Below are 18,375 nucleotides of genomic sequence, written 5' to 3'. Positions count from 1 at the left end.
GCGGTCATTCGACCAAGGAGTCCTAGCAGTTGGAAGGGACAAGAACATTTACACAAAGAAAGACCGGAGGTGAGAGGAACTTCCACTTTTTATTTAAAATTTTTCACTAAAGTAATTACATTGCTATTGATAGTACATCAAAAGATTTTCAAAGTTCCATGTACGAGATACAAGTCTTCCACCCATGCACTCCAGTCGAAAGGTGTTAGGTCCTACTACTTGCTTGATTTTGTAGGGCCCTTCCCAGTTTAGGCCAACCTTTACGATGCCAGGCTCGGGAACTATGACTTTTTTGAAGATGAGGTTGCCTTCCTTAAAGTGGCACTCTCTGATTCGAGAGTTTTAGTATCTTGCAACTCTTTATTGGTATGCCACGACCCTGATTTGGGCTTTCTCTCAGACACTTTCCAATAGGTAGAGGTGGTTCTTTAACTCTTCACTTTTCTCAACTTCTTGGTATGCCCAAAGAATGTTGTACAATTCATCCACCCAAAGCCCTTTGGTTCTATCTAATCTTGCCTTCAATCTGTCTAGGATCGTCCTATTGGTGACCTCGACTAGCTCGTTGGTTTGAGGGTAGCCGATCGAGGTGTACTGTTGCCTTATTCCTAGGCTTGCACGCCATTCTCTGAACTTGGCATCATCGAACTGTCAGTCCTTGTCGATGAGTAGCATGTGTGAGATGTCAAATCAACAAATAATGTTTTTCCAAAAGAAACTCTGAGTTATCTTGGCCATAATAATTATCAAAGCCTCGACTTCAACCCACTTAAGTAGTCTACTACCACAACAAGGTACCTCTTATTCTTGGTGGCTAAAGGAAAGGCCCAGGGGATGCTAAGGGCCGAGAGGGTTGTCATAGGCCGATGGAAGATGTTGGAGTGCCTTTGGCATCGGTCCCACTTAAGTACCAACTCAATAGCATCTTTTTGGATGATCAGGCAAAAGTATCATTGCCTAAGTGTTTTCTGTGTCAAGGCCCTGCCCCCCCCCCCTAGATGATTGTTGCAAATGCCTTCATGAATGGGATCTTCTGTACAACATGCCCTCGAGTGTGTCAAGGCCCTGTTGGATGGTAGCTGCTCATGTTGCAAGTATGCAAGAATGGGATCCATCCAACAAGCTTCAGCTTGGATGGGGCACACTTGCCTCTCTTTGATGCTCGAATGTGTCAAGCTCTCAATGTGTACATTACGGCCAAGGTTGACCCTGAATAGCTTGCAAGTTTTGACAGGGTGTCGGCTTGTGTGTTCTTGGTCCGTGGGACCTGGTGCAGAGTGAAGTGCTACAAGTGGCTAGTTAACTCTCAGACTTTTCTTAGGTATTTGGCCATATTTGGCTCCCTAGTCTCATATTCCCCATTCACCTTGTTCGCGGCTAATTATGAGTCACTAAAGACCTCAATGTGCTTGGCTCCGAGGTCTTTTGCAAGCTAGAGATCAATGAGCAAGGCCTCGTACTCAACTTTGTTCTTGGAGGCAAGGAAACCAAACTGCAATACATACTCCAGCTCATTATCATCCAGGGTGAGAAGCATGAGGCTGGCTCCACTTCCTTTAGCACTGGACGACCTATCTACGAACAAGGTCTAGGTTAGCCAAGGCTCCTCCTCATTCTCGGGGGCGTGGCTGTGGTCGTGGCTAAAGGTGCAATCAACCAAGAAATCTAGCAATGCTTGTGCCTTTATTGTAGGCCTTGACTAATAGTGTAAGTCGAACTCTGATAGATCGATATCCCACTTGGTTAGCTGGCCCAAGGACTCAGGCTTCGAGAGCACCAACTTGAGAGGCTGGTTAGTTAACACCGAGATGCTGTGGGCTTGAAAGTATGGACTTAACTTCCCAATTGAGACTACCAATGCAAAGGTTATTTTCTCTACTTCAGGGTATCTGACGTTGGCCTCATGGAGCACCTTGTTGACGTAATATACTTGCCTCTAAACTCCCTTGTCTTTCCAAACCAACACCGAACTGATTGCCTCATCCCCAACCGAGAGGTACAAGGATAAGGTTTCTCTCGGGAGGGGCCTCGTAAGCAATGGTGGTGACGTGATGTAGGACTTTAACTCCTTGAAGCCTTTCTAGCAATCTCTAGTCCATTGGAAATCCTTCAACTTCTTGATGGCTCAGAAGAAGGGTATGCACTAGTCAACCGACTTGGACATGAATCGACTGAGGGCCACAACTCGGTCGATGAACCTCTGGATTTCTTCAATTGACCGAGGGGGCTCCTTGTCCAATATGGCTTGTATATTCTCGAGGTTGGCCTCTTTGGGTGACCACAAAACCCAAGAATTTTCCCGAGGTGACCCCAAATGTGCATTTGGTGGGTTTTAACTTTATGTTATACATTCTTAAACCCCAAATGTCTTGTCGAGGTTCGAGGTGTGCTGGCTAGCCCTAAGACTCTTCACAACCATGTCATTGACGTTCCTCCCCATCTGCTCTTTGAAAATATTGTTCACCAATCTTTGGTAATTGGCCCCTATGTTCTTCAGTCCAAAAGGCATCGCCTTGCAGTAATAGGTGTCGTGTTCAATGATAAACAAGGCCTTCTCCTCGTCGGTCGGATGCATCTTTATTTGGTGGTATCCGCGGAAAGTGTCCATGAAACTCAATAGCTTGTACCATACGGTGGCATCGAGGAGGTGATTGATCCTCGGGAAAGGAAAATTATCTTTGGGGCAGACCTTGTTGAGATCTATCTTATCAAGCTGACGCCGAGTATCTTGTCTACTTCCTCTCCGATGGGTTTCTAGCGCTCCGGTGCAAGGTTCCTCTTCTTTTGTCGAATCAACTTACAACTTGGGCCCATGCTTAGCTTGTAAGTAATGGCTAATGAGTCAATTGTTGGCATACCAACAATGAACCAAGCAAACACATTAGTATTGACTTTTAAGAAAGCTTACCAGTTTGGAAAGTATGTCTTAAGGGAGGCGAGATCCAACTTGTACTATTTTCTCGAGCTCGGCCTCATCTAAGGGAACCGTGATGAGGTCCTCAACTAGATAGCCTCGGTCGAACGGGTTGTCCCTAAGGTCAAGCCCCTCCAATGGTAGGGTTTCCTTGTTCTTGCCTTTTATTGTCACAACGTAGCACTGTCTAACAGCTTGCTGGTTTCCACTAACCACCCCTACACCATGATCCATGGGGAACTTTATAGTGAGGTGGTAAGACAAGACGCGGTGACCGATAGGGTTATTTTTCTTTTGGGTCTAACAACTGCTTTGGAGAAACCAATGAGTGACACGTCAATGGGATGTAGTCGGTCCGGTGTCAATTGCATCTTCTCAAACGTCACATAGAACAGGATGTCAGTTGAGGAGCAGTTGTCTACAAGGATCCTTTTCACCATGTAGTTGGCAATGGTTATTGACACCACCAACCCATTATCGTGGGGCATAGACACCCCCCATAGGTCTTCATATGAAAAGGAAATGAGGTCTTTTGACATTGGCCTATTTGGTGCTTGTCTCTGGATGTTGTACTATTAGGCGTATGCTTTCTGAGACGAGGTAGATGCCCCTCGTCGAGCCTCCAGTTATGACTTTAGTGACTCCAGCCATGGGTTGATGATTGCGGGGCTTGGACTGTGGCTGTTGTGAGGATGATGTTGGGGCATCGCCTTTCAACAAAATCCTTTTAAGTGCCCACAGTAGATGAGGGACTCAATCTCATTCTTGAGCTCATAGTAGTCCTTAGTGTCATGGTCGATGCCACGGTGGTACTTGTAGTACCTCTTCAACTTAACCTACCACTTCATGAATTCCTCATTACCTACTTGCATCAGTATGTGCATTCAGGAAGAGTTTAGTGGTGGGTACTTATTGAAGGAAGGGGTCGGTGGCTTCTTCTCTCCACTTTTGATGGTGGGACTGTTGTCCCAGCCATCCCTTTCCTTCCTCTTCTTGTCATTGGGCCCCTGGATGGCCTTGACTTTCAGTTCTTAGAGGCATTTGTTGGCTTCGACCTCTTTAGTGGCGATATACTTTTGAACTTTCTTCAAGAACTCAGCTTTAGTCTTGGACAGAGTCTTGAAAATAGACTAGTTGAGGAATCCAAGCTGGAGGCCACTGATGGTTATGTGCATGGAGATCGAGAGGTCGAGGTCCTTGACCTCAAGGTCTTCCTAGTTGAACCTTTTCATATGTGCTCGAAGGCTCTCCCTGCGCTTTTACTTAACGGACATCAAGGAGATGACGGTTTTCTAACACCGTCAACTGCTCATAAATTAACTTGGGAAGAGGTCTGCAAACTATTCACAAAAGCCAATGGAGTGTGGAGGTAGTATGGAGAACCATCGGTGCTACTCCCGTGAATGTGGCTTGGAAGGCTCGACACATAAGGGTGTCGGAGTATCCATGTGCGTGCTGGTCAATGTATGGCACTATCGCTTCAGCATGATGGTGCACTCGGGATGCGTCGTCAAACACCTGGGAAACCAGTTTAATAATTTATATTTTTCCGATCCTCAAAACTAAATAAAGAACGTAGTTTAGTGGTGAGGCTACAACATTGAATTTAACCAAAAAAAAGGGTACAGATTAGTCAGTCTAAGGTCTAAAATACCCCTAAAATGATGCCCTTAAGGCATCAAAATACAAAGTTATCACATGGTCCTAGTTCTTTCTAACGTAGGACGGGATGGCCCCATTCCCAAAGTGCTCGGGTGCCGGTACACCTTGAGCCTTGCGGGAACAACAATCGTTGAGGAGGTCGCAAAGGTCGAAAACTAGTGGGGAGAGGCATGGCATCGACCTCTCGCCCTTGGAGGGGGACTATAGTGGCCCGAGCACTCGCCGTCGTCCCAACTAGTCACCACGTGGTGGTTTTGATGATCGAGATTCTTGTACTCGGTGTGGGACCCCACGGGGTCAACCCCTCAGTTGGGGAGCCAAGGGGTCTTGGAATGGGGCTTGCCAGCCTATCGGTTGCTACTGTCTGACTCCGAGGGGTCAGCTCTCTCTCGGCCACCCAAGCACTGGCTTAGCGGAGTACAAGCGGATCGCTCGCTGTGTTGTCCATGGCTTCTGACGGGGCAGCCACCCTATGGGTGGCTTCCTATCGAATGCCCTATACTATCCAATCATTGGTTCAGGTTGTCTAGCCTGTTCAAGACTAGCTCGAACTAGTCGGTCATGACTAAGTTCCGGATGTCAGGGATGGGGTCTTGCTTGTTAGCAATTTCAGGGACACCAATTGATTAAATTAGGTTTTTTTTCTTAAGGGAATTTTGAAGACGTTCCTACAAACGGCGCCAATTGTTGCTACCAAACATGGAGCCGAGGGCAACAACATAATTTCTAGAATTCGAGGCCAATGGGTCCAACCTACTAAGTGAAAGAAAGAAGATGCCAGAGGCCTTGAGAGTTATCCCAGGGGCGAAGACTCCAACGGTCAAGTTAGCAAAGGGCTGTGAAGGGTCAGACCAAGCAAGATAGGAGACTTAGAACTTGAGTTCCAAAGTAATTTTACCTCAATGTGGGACTCGCTTTTTATAGTCAAAGTTGCCTAAGAGGAGGTGTAGCTGGGAGTAGGTAGTGGCGGTTAGCAGTGGTTGGTGATGGGTGGTCAGGATGCGTTCAATTGATGCTACCCATCAGGATCTACGAGATGGCCAGGATGCATCTGGTTGTCGCCACATGTCAAGATCTATAGGTCGGCCAGATACCCCTACATCACATATCATTCATTGTTAGCCAGATATCTAGATTTTAACAATTTAGTCCAAATAGATAGATAGATACCTTCCTACTAATATAATCAATGAAACATAGTGGTACTTTTGGTGAAGAAAGGTAGGTTTATGTTCATTAAATCAAATCGGTTTGAGATCAATAGTAGGTGCTTTAGGATTGGGGTTGGGTTAATGCAAATCTATATTGAGCCTAGCATATCAACATCACCATTTAGACCAGGATTAGGACAAGATGCCAATCTAATGAGGAATGATTTTGGTCTAGATCTTGCCCAAATTAATAAAATGTTAGGGAGTTTGCTTAGACAAGGGACATAGGTGAACCCAAGAGCTCTTACATGGCTAGTTCATTAGAAACTGAGTAGACTTTGGTAAGATTGGTTTGTGCATCAAAACAAACTCAAACACATCCTAGAAGACTTAAAAATAAATATAGTTCTGGTTTGAGCTCGTGTATATATACTCTAGGAAATAATGAAAAATTATAGAGCATTTCTAATAAGAACCCTAGGACTATGTTTGGTTTGTGGGAAGATTTTGATGGAATGGAATGGGACGAGAAAGGAAAATTGGGCATAAAATTTTCATGTTCCATTGTCTAGTTACAAAAGGGAAAATGGTGAGAATGTCAATCCCAATAACAAATAAACAATGTTTCTAACATATGGTTGAATCAATTGGATGGACTGGTTGTCCCGTTACTCAACTAGAAAATTTGGTTTAGTTATCACAATCGAAGTGCTCGCCTCTGCCAAAAAAAATGTTGAATTAGTTAAAAGATTTGGTAACCCATCAGTGGGTCATGAAAAAGAAATTTTGTTCCTCCATATTTTCCACTATGACTCTCCATATCTATGTTATACAAAACAGATATTTCCTTGGTTTTAGCAAATGCCATAAAAGTTAAATTTGATTATATAATGTTAATTTATACTTGTACTTTTTACTTATGCACGGGTCCTCACTTATAGATTGTACTTACACAAAGCATTTTTATTGGTTAGGGAAAATCTTTACAAACCGTATAGGGTAGCTCTTCCCTATGCATCAGAAAAAATAGATGTATTCTAGATCATTACATTTTAAATGTGAAGTTGAGTTTTGATTTGTATGACCAAAGTTTTCCAACCAGTTTGTTGTGTAACTAGCTTCTCTTAGTACGTGCATGTTCCAACTCGAACATGTTGCATGCTTGATAGCATTCGCTAATTATTAGGCAACATTCCAAGTGGGCTCTATGTAGCCTTGTAGACTGTTCATCAATTTTGAGTCTCGTTTGATGATAATCTTTTTCCTTCTAAACTTTGTTGTTATCACATGAGCTTCGAAAGTTGCCTAAGCCTCTGCTTCATTTATTGCACACACACCTATAGTTCTACGAACTCTACTTAGGTGAAAAGCAATCCACCTTCCTTAATCTTCGATGCATCAAAATTAACTTTAATTAGTCCTTCGATGTATTAGGATTCCTCATGCTTGTTGGGGAAGTTTCTCTGTTCATGATTGTTAGGGTTGTGTCTTATTTTTCATCCGTTAGATTGTTTTTAATCTAACAGTTGATGTGGTCTTTTTTTAGGTTAAAGAGGGTTTTATATAAAAGGTTTCTTTTATATATAGGGTTAAGGTTTTTAGATAAGTGAGAGAGAAGTTTACTTTTTTTTTTTCTTGTTGTAATAATAGAGATTTTTTTTTGTTTTTGTTTTTCGGGTTGAGAGAGGAAATGGAGAATGGGTGTACAAGGGTTAAAGGGTTGATTTGGGTTGCAAGTGACATGGTACCTATACTGTTTTTCATTCATTTTGTTTCATAGTGAAAAACAATTTTTGTCTCTCCTATAGATATAGGCGCACGGTAAGGTCAAACCACGTTGAATTTTGTATTCTTAGTGGTACTTGCTTTTATTTGTCATTGCTTGAATTTCATTATTTTTATTGCTATTAGATTTTTCTTGGTTGCTATTTCAGATATTGTGTGGTTTTATCATAAGGGTAATTGTTGCGAGACCCATAGTGGTATATATGAAAATATTTTGTACATAAGGTTTTTGCTTTCTCTTTAATTATTTGAGGTGGGTACATTTTGTTTTCAAATATTTTACTATTCCAATTTTCCAAATAAACCATAGAGTTGTACCAACTTTTTATCATCGCTATTAGATTTAAAAGTTGTCTTTCACCATTTTTGAATTTCCTCATTCTCCTGGGTTAAATTTTCAATAATCATCCCCACTCCTAACTAGTTTTGTCATTGGGCAATAAAAAAATACGTTTTAAACCCTCTTCTTCGTCACATGAGGGACATCTCGAGTCTTGACTTATGCCCCACCTTTTGAGCCTATCTATCATCATTAACTTTTTCTTTGACACTAGGTATACAAAATAATTAATTTTTGGTGGGCATTTTAGTTCCCAAGTATCTAGTCTTGTAGAGTTTCTTTTAGTGTCTCCATTCCCTGCTTGTAAATCATATGTTGATTTTACTGTAAATTTTCCTTTGTGTCGGATATCCATGTCATTTCATCATGTTTCAAGTTTGAAGGGATGGGCATGGTTTTCATTTTCTTCATAATTCTTTTGGTACTTCTTATAGAATTTTCCTTTTATTCTATTTTTTATTTTCAATAAAATTTCTAAGATTTGGTTCTTTTTCCTTATTGGTATGGTTTCTATCTTCTTTTTCCTTAATGTTCTAAAACTCCTTTTCAAGCCCTATATATATATATATATATATATATATATATATATATGTTATAACTTTCCATCCTAATTTGTTTATACAAGACTCATTCATCCATTTCATGTTCTTCACCCTCATCCTCCTTTTGATTTTAGATAATAAATAGTAGCCCACTTTACCAAATTTATTGTTTTTACTATGTCTCTCTCATAGAAAATTTCTTTGCTTCTTGTTGATTTTTTCAATTACCCCCTTTGGTAGGTTGAAAGACCTCATTAAGAATTGAGGAACGATGCTAATGGTTGATTTTCCTTGCTTGATCCCCACTCCTGGGATTAAAGTTGCTTGTTGGAGATCCATTCACCAAAGGCACTATGGTGATGCACTGCATGGCCCAATCCATTTCTCATGGAATAATGCAAATTTCTTTACATTTTCCTCTATGAAATTCCATTATAGCATATTGTAAGCTTTTTCCATGTCAATTTTATAGGCTATTACTCTTTGCTTAAATTTGTCTTTTTCATGCTATTCGTCATTTTAATAGCAATTAGAATGTTGTTGATTATTTGTCTTCTAGGTATGAAGGCACTATGGTACGAAGTCACTAATTGTAAAGAGAATGAAAATTCAACTACCATATTGCAAGGGATGATAATTAATATCTTGATGTAATAGGCACGTTAAGAAAGCACATTAAGTAAGTACCTAATAGCTGTGTGACACCTACCCCAACTATTAGGTGTCTTATGTTCAAACGTTTTTGTTCGTTAGGTGTTTATCTATTATTTTATTATTTGTGTAAAAAAAAAGGAAAACCTATTCCAGTTAATGCGCCTTTCTCTCCATCTCCAACCTTTTGTCGTTTAGGGTTCTCCCACCTCTGGACCTTCAACCGTTGCAACTGGTTGATTGAGGCAGCAGTTCTTGAAGCTCTCACCTGTAATTTCATCTCTAGCCATCATATTCTTCATTCGTGGGTTCTGAACTTCTCCCACCTCTGGACCTTCAGCCATTGCAACTGGTTGGTTGGGGCAACAATTGTTTATTTTAGAGCATTCACCAAAAATAAAAAGCTTTTAAGTAAATTACTAGTTTTTTTTTTTTGCAGAAATTGTTTGTTTTATGATACTAGCATAGATGAATTTTAATACTTACTGTATTTGTCTTTTTTTGTCGTTTTTGTTTATTAAAAAATACAAACTATTATGGTTCTGACCAAAAAAGACAATTAATTCTAACAAAAAGACATGAATCAAATTTCTAGGAATATGCATAAACTATTTTGACGAATTGATAGAGTTAATACAAGTGCTTCTACTTAGAGGTGTAAACCGGGCCATGCCGCTCATAGCCTAACACGACCATGCGGGTCATGCTGGGCCTAGGGTTTTAGGTCCACAGGCCGGCACGACCCAAATATATATTTTATATATTTATATATATTTTATATATAGTTATCTAATATTATATAAGTTATAACTATATAATAATATATAAGTATATAATAATAATAAAATAAATATTTTTCTTTAATTTTATTATATTAATTTATTTAATTGTTGGCTTGTTGCATATATAAGCAATTTTATACACAAAATTCATATAAAATTAAAATTTTAAGTTTTTTGTCATTCTTTTAAATAAATAGCTTTGGCCTGATGCACGCCCGACCTGGCCCAAGGCTTGGCCCACGGGCCAGCTTGGCTTGTGGCACGACACGGATCCACACAAGCCCAGGCCATGGGTCGTGTCGAGCCGACCCCCAAAATTTTCACCAAAGCACGGCCCGCACTTTGCACGAGTCACCCATGGGCCGTGCCATGCCCACTTTACACCTCTATTTCTAGTTACAAATTTATGATAATCGTGTAATTCTCTTGCCCTTTTGCACCCTAAAAAGCAATGCCCGTAGCAGAAGTTCAGAATCCGCGAATGAAGATGAAAAATACGATGGCTAGAGATTGGATGAATGGGTTTCTTGAGAGGGCTTCAAGAACTGCTGCCCCAACCAACCAGTTGCAATGACTGAAGGTCCAGAGGTGGGAGAACCCTAAACGGCAAAAGTTGGAGATAAAGAGAAAGGCGCATTAACTAGAATAGGTTTTCATTTTTTATTTTTTTTACACAAATAATAAAATAATAGATAAATATCTAACTGAACAAAAATGTTTGGACATAAGGCACCTAATAGCTAGGATAGGTGCCACACAGCTATTAGGTGGTTACTTAATGTACTTTCCTAACATGCCTACTACATGCAGACCCATAGAGAATTGGTTAACTAGTTTGTTCTAATAAACACGCTGATTCATTTTGCTGCTACCACTGACTTTGGGGAAGGGATTATTAGTGTGGTGGTAGGCATGGCCCCTGTGGAGGATTCATGCATGTCACAAACACGAGAAAAAAATCAAATATATAAAGATTAAAAATATTTGTTATTTAACTGTTATATATGGCCAGGGTGTTTATAAAGACAAACTAGTTGAATATTTGAGGTTATAGTAATCAACCCAAGTTTTGCTTCAACTATCAATGAATTCACAGCCTCCTAAAAAAAGTTATAGCTTTTCGAGATATAGCGGACATTTACTTCTATTGATGACTACTAGAAAAAGTTATAACATTGCCAAATGCTCTTTTCTATGCCTACATCCGGTATCAATTAGTCAATTGTATATCTAGTGCTTTCAATGGATCGGGTTTGGTCCAAATAAGGTAAGCCCAACGACAAATTATCAATTGGGACTACTGGATTTGACCCAACAAGATCTAATTATAATTAACATCTCTATTTTTTTTTTTTAAATTTGAACTTGACAAAAATACTCCAAATTTGTTAAATTTGCGTCCATGTTAGTTCAAGCCTCTCTCTCGCTGTTTCACTTAGGGTTCTGGTATTCTGGTGTATTTCTTTCTTTAACGTCCATTAGAGACGTTCGATAGAGGACTAACGAATGGAGAAGAAGATGGAGGGAGATGATGAACAATGTTACCTGTTAGTCCGAACTACTGTCTCCGGTTGTTTTTCCCATTATTTTTTCATATATAAAACTAGACAATGGTAATATAAATTTTTATACTTTTTCATCCCATCTTTTTTGATCCCACCCAAATCTTCCCATAAACCAAACAAAACCTAAGGAAAAATTTATCATGCCAAAAAGACATGGTACTGGAATAACTTTATGAATTATAATAAATACCACCCGATTGGTTATCATGGTTATGATAATGAAACTAGTTAATTGGTCACAAGTTTTTTAAATATAACCATTTTTTCAATTAATTTATTCATAAAAATAATATTAAATCATTTTTAACTCATTTTAGTAATACAATATAACCTTTATTTAATTTTGTTTATACCATTAATTCTCGGATTTCAATGCAAAATTGAAATAAATCTGATGCCATTCGAATTGGAATAAATAAACGAATCAATTAAGATGTAGCTATATCCGATCCGATTCGATCCATTTAGCAACCCTACAATACAATATCAGGTGTGAGACGCGGAGATTAGCATGCTATTATGCTTATAAAAGCAATAACCTAGTCAACACGCAATCAACTTCCAAACATTCCATTTTTGCTAAAATGTGTGGTGTCAAAAACGGGCTTCTACTGTTGACCTGCTGCAAGTGGCAACTTTTTACGATGTGATTGTGAATTGTGATCCACCACTGAATCTGTGATTAATACTTCAAACTGATCCCTCTCCTAGACTTGCTTCCATGAACTGATCTAGACCGTAGGATCGGGATCGATTTTAAGTCAGTGATAGGGTTAAAAATTGATCTAAATCTGATAAAAACATTATTTTAAAATGGATTGTATCATTGGGATATGTATCCCGGGCCCATATAGGCAGCCTTCTTTTAATAATCCCCTAATCAGACGGCCAACTTTTTTTTTATTTGATGAAAAATTGAAAACCAGATTAGCCTATTACTACAATCCGTCAATCAGCGGGCTGGCAGATTTTTTTTTTGGGTTGGGGACCATTGAAATTCCAATAATAAATTCCCAACCCAACCCGAGTACCCGACCCAATTCACAGACGCCCTTCTCGAAATCAGCTTGTTAAGAGATGATCATTTTAGGCTAACTTCATTTTGTTTTACTGTGAGACTGTCCTCTTGAACATTTGGATTGGAATCTATCATAGACCCACATTTACGTTTTTCCAATCCTGCTGTCTCTGATGCACCTTTCACTGAGGTCAAGATGCACTGGATAATTAACGTAGGGTGTTGTGAATCTAGGGAATACTGCCAGTCAGAACTGGTAAGGATAGTCTTGATCTTGAATCTATAAATGAGATTCCATGGATCAGACCGTCAGACATTTCTCAGTTCAAACATGGCAAGCCTGAAAATCACCAAAAAGCATCACAAACGCCTCAACAACCCTTTCCCACGTCCACCCAAAACTTTTCCTCTCATCCATGGAAGTCTGTTCTTCAATCATCGAGCACTCCCTGCAGAACAGATCTTCCGGGTTGGCAAGGATTTCTGGCTTAGTTGGAGCTCAATTCATGGCGGTTATCTGTCTATATCTCACCACTCTCAACCCACCAGGTCCATCTGGTCTACCGTCCCTGGACAAGCCTTTGTTTCTGCAGCAATTGCAGACACAGAGGCGGAGGAAAGTAGAGGTTCGTTTGTTATAAAAGATACAAATGCTCATTTGATCTGTAACCATCAATATATTGATGAGATAAGGGTGGTAAACCAATCCGAATTCGCTGACGATAATTACCATGATTCTCCATTTGGGTTTTGGTCAATGGACAAGAAACCAGATTTCAAGGACACCCATTTCCCTGCTTTGCTCATAACTGGTTGGGTTTTCTGTCAAAAGAAGAAAAAGAAGCAGCAAGAGCAGTTTCAGTTAGAGAAACTCATAATTCATGGAGCTGTAGATTTGGAGACGGAGGGGCATTCCATCTCCGCTGCAAGGTATTGGGTTTTGTTTGATCAGAAAAACAGTGATCAAATTGGGTTCGAAGTGAAATTTGGAAAACCCAATTTCCAATTGCACCCAAGAGCCTCGACAAAAGTTCCAAGAGGCTTGAAGGGCTTCAGGTGGAGGTTGGGCCGTCTTAGAAAACGTCTCGAGTGGTTTTGGTCCCTTTCAAGACCAAGAGGTTTCATTGCAGTAATTCGTTCAGAGGATGAAACAGAAGACGAGAAGGCTCGAGAATTCCCAGAGTTCAACAGAGTTTTTATGACTTATGCAAGTGACAGAGATGAGAAGTTCTATGGTTTCGGGGAGCAGTTCTCTTACATGGAGTTTAAAGGTAGAAGAGTACCCATTTTTGTTCAAGAGCAGGGAATTGGAAGAGGAGATCAGCCCGTTACTCTTGCAGCTAATCTGGTTAGCTACAGGTATGCTCAATGGAACCCTAGTTCTCGATCAATTAATTTTATTTTATTTTTGTTTAAATGTATCCTTCTATTTTTTCAAGAGCTGGAGGTGACTGGAGTACGACTTATGCACCTTCCCCATTCTATATTACGTCAAAGATGAAGTCCCTTTACTTAGAAGGATATAGCTACTCCGTTTTTGATCTAACTAGACTGGATAGAGTCCAGATAAAGGTAATTTTTTGAAGTTAATATATCTTATCATGTTCTCTAGGGAATTCTAGTCTCACATAGTCTGTTTGTTCTGTTATCTCTTTCAGACACATGGTGATTCCTTGCAAGGTAGACTACTCAATGGGAATTCACCCACTGACCTGATCGAAAAGTTCACAGAGACCATAGGGAGACCTCCTGAACTTCCGAACTGGATCATCTCGGGAGCTGTGGTTGGAATGCAAGGTGGGACAGAGGCAGTTTGCCATGTTTGGGACAAACTAAAGGATTATGATGTCCCCATTTCGGCATTCTGGTTGCAGGTAGTCTTCTAACCTACATACAGGTTAATATGCATAAGTGAATCTGTACTCTAAAATTGTGTCATCTTGCGGCCGATCTCGTGTAGGATTGGGTGGGGCAGAGGAAGACAGTAATTGGATCTCAGCTCTGGTGGAACTGGGAAGTTGATACAGATCAATACAGGGGATGGCAACAACTAGTGAAAGATCTAGGTTCAGAGGATATTAAAGTGATGACTTACTGCAATCCTTGTCTAGCTCCTGTAAATATTTTGCCCCTCTTTTGATACTCGAGTGATCTAACGGTTTTGAAATGGTGAGTTTGTGATTGTATGCCAACCATTTACTGTTACAGGTTTATACTAAATTAAACAGAAGGAGAAACTTATTTGAGGAGGCAAAGAAGTTGGACGTCTTAGTTAAATACAAGAATGGAGAAACATACATGATTCCAAATACAGCTTTTGATGTGGGGATGTTGGATCTTACACACCCTGATGCCTCGTGTTGGTTTAAGCAAATCTTACAGGAGATGGTGGATGATGGGGTTAGGGGATGGATGGCAGATTTTGGTGAAGGCCTTCCACTAGATGCATCCCTCTATTCAGGTATGAAGCTTAACTTATTATTTCATAAATTCATTGGGAATTAAGATTTAGCAGCATTGAACATTGTGGACTTGTTGATTAGGTGAGGATCCTGTATCTGCCCATAACAGATATCCTGAGTTATGGGCCAGAATAAACCGGGAGTTTGTAGAAGAATGGAAATCTACTCACTTTTCAGAGGGTAAAGACACAGAAGAGACTCTGGTATTCTTCATGAGGGCTGGTTTTAGGGAGAGTCCTAAATGGAGTATGCTCTTTTGGGAAGGTGACCAGATGGTAAGCTGGCAGGCTAATGATGGAATCAAGAGTGCTGTTGTAGGCTTGCTTAGTAGTGGACTCTCTGGATATGCCCTTAATCATAGTGATATTGGAGGCTACTGTGCAGTACCTATTATTAAGTATCAGAGGAGTGAAGAGTTGCTTTTGCGGTGGATGGAGCTAAATGCCTTCACTACAGTTTTCAGAACCCATGAAGTATGTAAAAATTGTCATGTCTAACTTAACAGGACAATATACTAAATTGCATAATCATGGTTAAATAGGTTAGTGTGCACAAATGAAGATTTTCCGAAAAATAAGATGAATGTCTTAAATTATTTCCATGAAACCATTTAGGTTCAATATCACAAGAAAATACTCCCACAAGTTGAATTTGAAATCTTCAAAATTGAGATTTTGCTTCATTTTGACGAATTTCAAAAGATATTAAACATATTTCTTTCTCAAACAGGGAAACAGACCATCTTCCAATAGGCAATTCTACTCAAATACTCACACCTTGTCACATTTTGCACGCTTTGCCAAAGTGTACAAGGCTTGGAAATTCTACAGGATTCAACTTGTCAAGGTGGTGTCCAGAATTTTTCAATGCCCATTTCTGTTTCGCTTCAAAGCCAAATTTGTGTCAAAGCTAATATAATCCCAGAATTATCCTTAATGGAGGATCTGACATACCCTCTGTTATTGGGTTCTCTTTTCTTTTCTTTTTTTTTTCAACTCAGGAAGCTGCTCAGAAAGGACTGCCTGTTTGCCGTCATCTGTTCCTCTACTTTGCAAAGGATGAACGTGTTCATAGTTTGACTTATCAGCAATTCTTGGTTGGTACTGAGATCCTAGTGGTGCCTGTTCTCGACAAAGGCAAGAAGGTGGTTAAGGTCTATTTCCCATTAGGAGAAAGTTGCTCCTGGCAACACATTTGGACAGGAAAACAATTTGACAGACAAGGATCTGAAATTTCTGTAGAGGCTCCAGTTGGCTACCCTGCCATATTTGTGAAGTCAGGTTCTCCTATAGGAAAAACCTTTCTGAAAAATTTGAGTGACCTTGGTGTTCTTTAACAGCAGTTCAATGAAACCCCTGATCTGGGGTATTTGGGAGTCACAAACCCTTTTGATCATCTGGGAACTTGCATTCATTCTTCCATCCAAATTCAACTTGCAATCTCTACAGGTGCAAATACCATCAACAAAGTGATAAAACCAATACGACTTATTTCTTTCTGCAACTTTGGATGTAGATTTGGTTTCCCTATGAAGGCATATATGTACTCTCAAGTGCTCGATGATTTTTAAAATGGGTGGTAGATGTTCACCAATCAACCGAAAACTACAGCCAGATTCTCATTGTGTTCACAGTGGCAATGCTAGTAGTCTTCCTCCACAACTTGCAGCACAAAGTTGGTTTAGAGATGTACCTTGTTGCTTTGACCTCAGAAGATATTCCCACTAGACAGACTTGAAATGCATCCATGGCTGTAAAATCTTCAGCAACATAACAATGTTGGTTGCTTCCTTGGTTTTGGTGATGGGAAGATGTAAATTTTAACAATGTAATAGTGTAAAACTTGTAACAGAAATTCATATTAAGAGTGTAACATTGTCTCCGATTGTACACATTTTATAAAGAATTGAAGAATTCTGTCTTTGGAAACTAGTCAGTTCCATGCTACAAACTTGCAACAGGTTGAATAGCCTGCAACTTCATCTCATAGACAAGCTGAATGTTGCCTTTGCAGCAACTTCTCCATGCACAACGGTTGAGCATTTCATCCCAACATATCAAATTCTTCTCCTTCCGTTAAATTTCAGAGCTAACAACCGTCAAATCTGAGCATTTGTACAAAAAAAAAGTTCCATAAGGAAATTGTAATGGGCAGATTTTTACTAATAAAAAACTGACGCATTAAAAGAGAGCCAAGTTGATGTAGGCTGAAACAAAGTGATGGCATTAGAATGCAATTTGATCCTTTCAACTACCCCCTTTCTTAAAAAAACTGATAGGCCTTGAATTCTTGCTGAGTGTCAATGGGTTCACTCTCTTCACAGTGGGCATGTCTGAGGCACACATAACCTACTAGATTGAAAAAGAATGCCTAAGGTATCTAGTGTGAGTGAAATTTGCTGAAAACATTTTCATCCAACATGGTATCAAACTTCATGTAACTTATTTTAGAGCAGATATTGTAAGATCCAGCTGCCAAAAAATGCACAGAATTTCATTCTAAAAAAAAAACAACCAAACGAGTGCAAATTTTAGAACCTCATTCATTTTTTTTTTTTTTTATATCTCAAATGCTAATAGATCTAGACAAGGATCATGACCATAAAATAGGACAATCTTCTGGTCTCTCTGTAGCTGGTAACTTTGCTATCTTCTGGTCTATTGGGGGGCCAATGGCCGCCTTCTAGGATCATTCTTGGATCCACTATGGTAACCATGCGGTCAATAGAGGCAGTACAAGTTGGGATGGATTAACCCAGTCCAATGACTTTGTTTTGAGTTGGGATTGGGTTCTTCACTTCTGTTTTTATGTTTCTCTGTTAAAATATTCTTATTTCTTAGACTCGAGGATTTATGGATTAATATTTTCTGTTAAGTATTCTTCACTTCTATTGTATCAGACCTTTTTGTTTTGGGTACCATACATATCAATATATACAAATTTGAAGACATGTCATGTTTATGTTTGGGTTGCCCAACGCCTCAATCCTAACCCAACCCGATCTAACTCTTCTGGGTTGTGTTTGGACTAACCTGGCCCAAGTTGCACCTAGAGATGTAGTAATGTGGGGATGACACAGCCTACCTTTACAGGCCGCCCAGCATGGCTTGTATCGGCCCGTATCGGCTGATGTATATCGTGCTGGTGGCTTCCCAATATGCCCCTATAGGGGTTGTATTGGGTTAACCACTGGTTCAGAGGGTAGCCGGGCCTTACATCGGTCCCTTTGAACCAATTTTGAAAAAAATAAGTGAAAAATAAAAAAAGCACCGATACAAGTCGATACACTAGTAGGGCGTATTGGCCCGTCTCAATATTTAGAACCTTGGCCTGCAGGACCTAGGCCAAGCCATGGAGATGATTTTATTTTTGCTAAGTAAAAAATGATAAGCATTTTGGAAAAAAATAAAAAAAATTAACAAAATACAAAATAGATAACAAATTGAAATGAAAATTAAAAAAATATTTTATTCGAATTTATTGTATACAATTGATCATATATG

General features: G+C 39.7%; 1 protein-coding gene across 1 annotated transcript; it reads left to right on the top strand.

Moving 5' to 3' along the window:
- Window positions 1–12,491: 12,491 nt before the first annotated feature.
- LOC148845300 (uncharacterized) lies at window positions 12,492–16,800 on the top strand. Its single transcript, XM_088953318.1, has 8 exons — window positions 12,492–13,769; window positions 13,850–13,982; window positions 14,069–14,284; window positions 14,371–14,526; window positions 14,619–14,871; window positions 14,954–15,345; window positions 15,602–15,718; window positions 15,873–16,800. The coding sequence occupies exons 1-8, from the start codon at window positions 12,697–12,699 to the stop codon at window positions 16,206–16,208; spliced, it is 2,676 nt and encodes an 891-aa protein (XP_088809444.1). The 5' UTR covers window positions 12,492–12,696; the 3' UTR covers window positions 16,209–16,800.
- Window positions 16,801–18,375: the final 1,575 nt, after the last annotated feature.

This window comes from Nelumbo lutea, chromosome 7 (genome assembly GCF_056320005.1).
Source record: "Nelumbo lutea isolate HS-2025 chromosome 7, American lotus-T2T, whole genome shotgun sequence".
Lineage (NCBI taxonomy): Eukaryota > Viridiplantae > Streptophyta > Magnoliopsida > Proteales > Nelumbonaceae > Nelumbo > Nelumbo lutea.
Note: the sequence above shows the minus strand (reverse complement) of the source record. Positions and strands in the feature narration are given on the sequence as shown.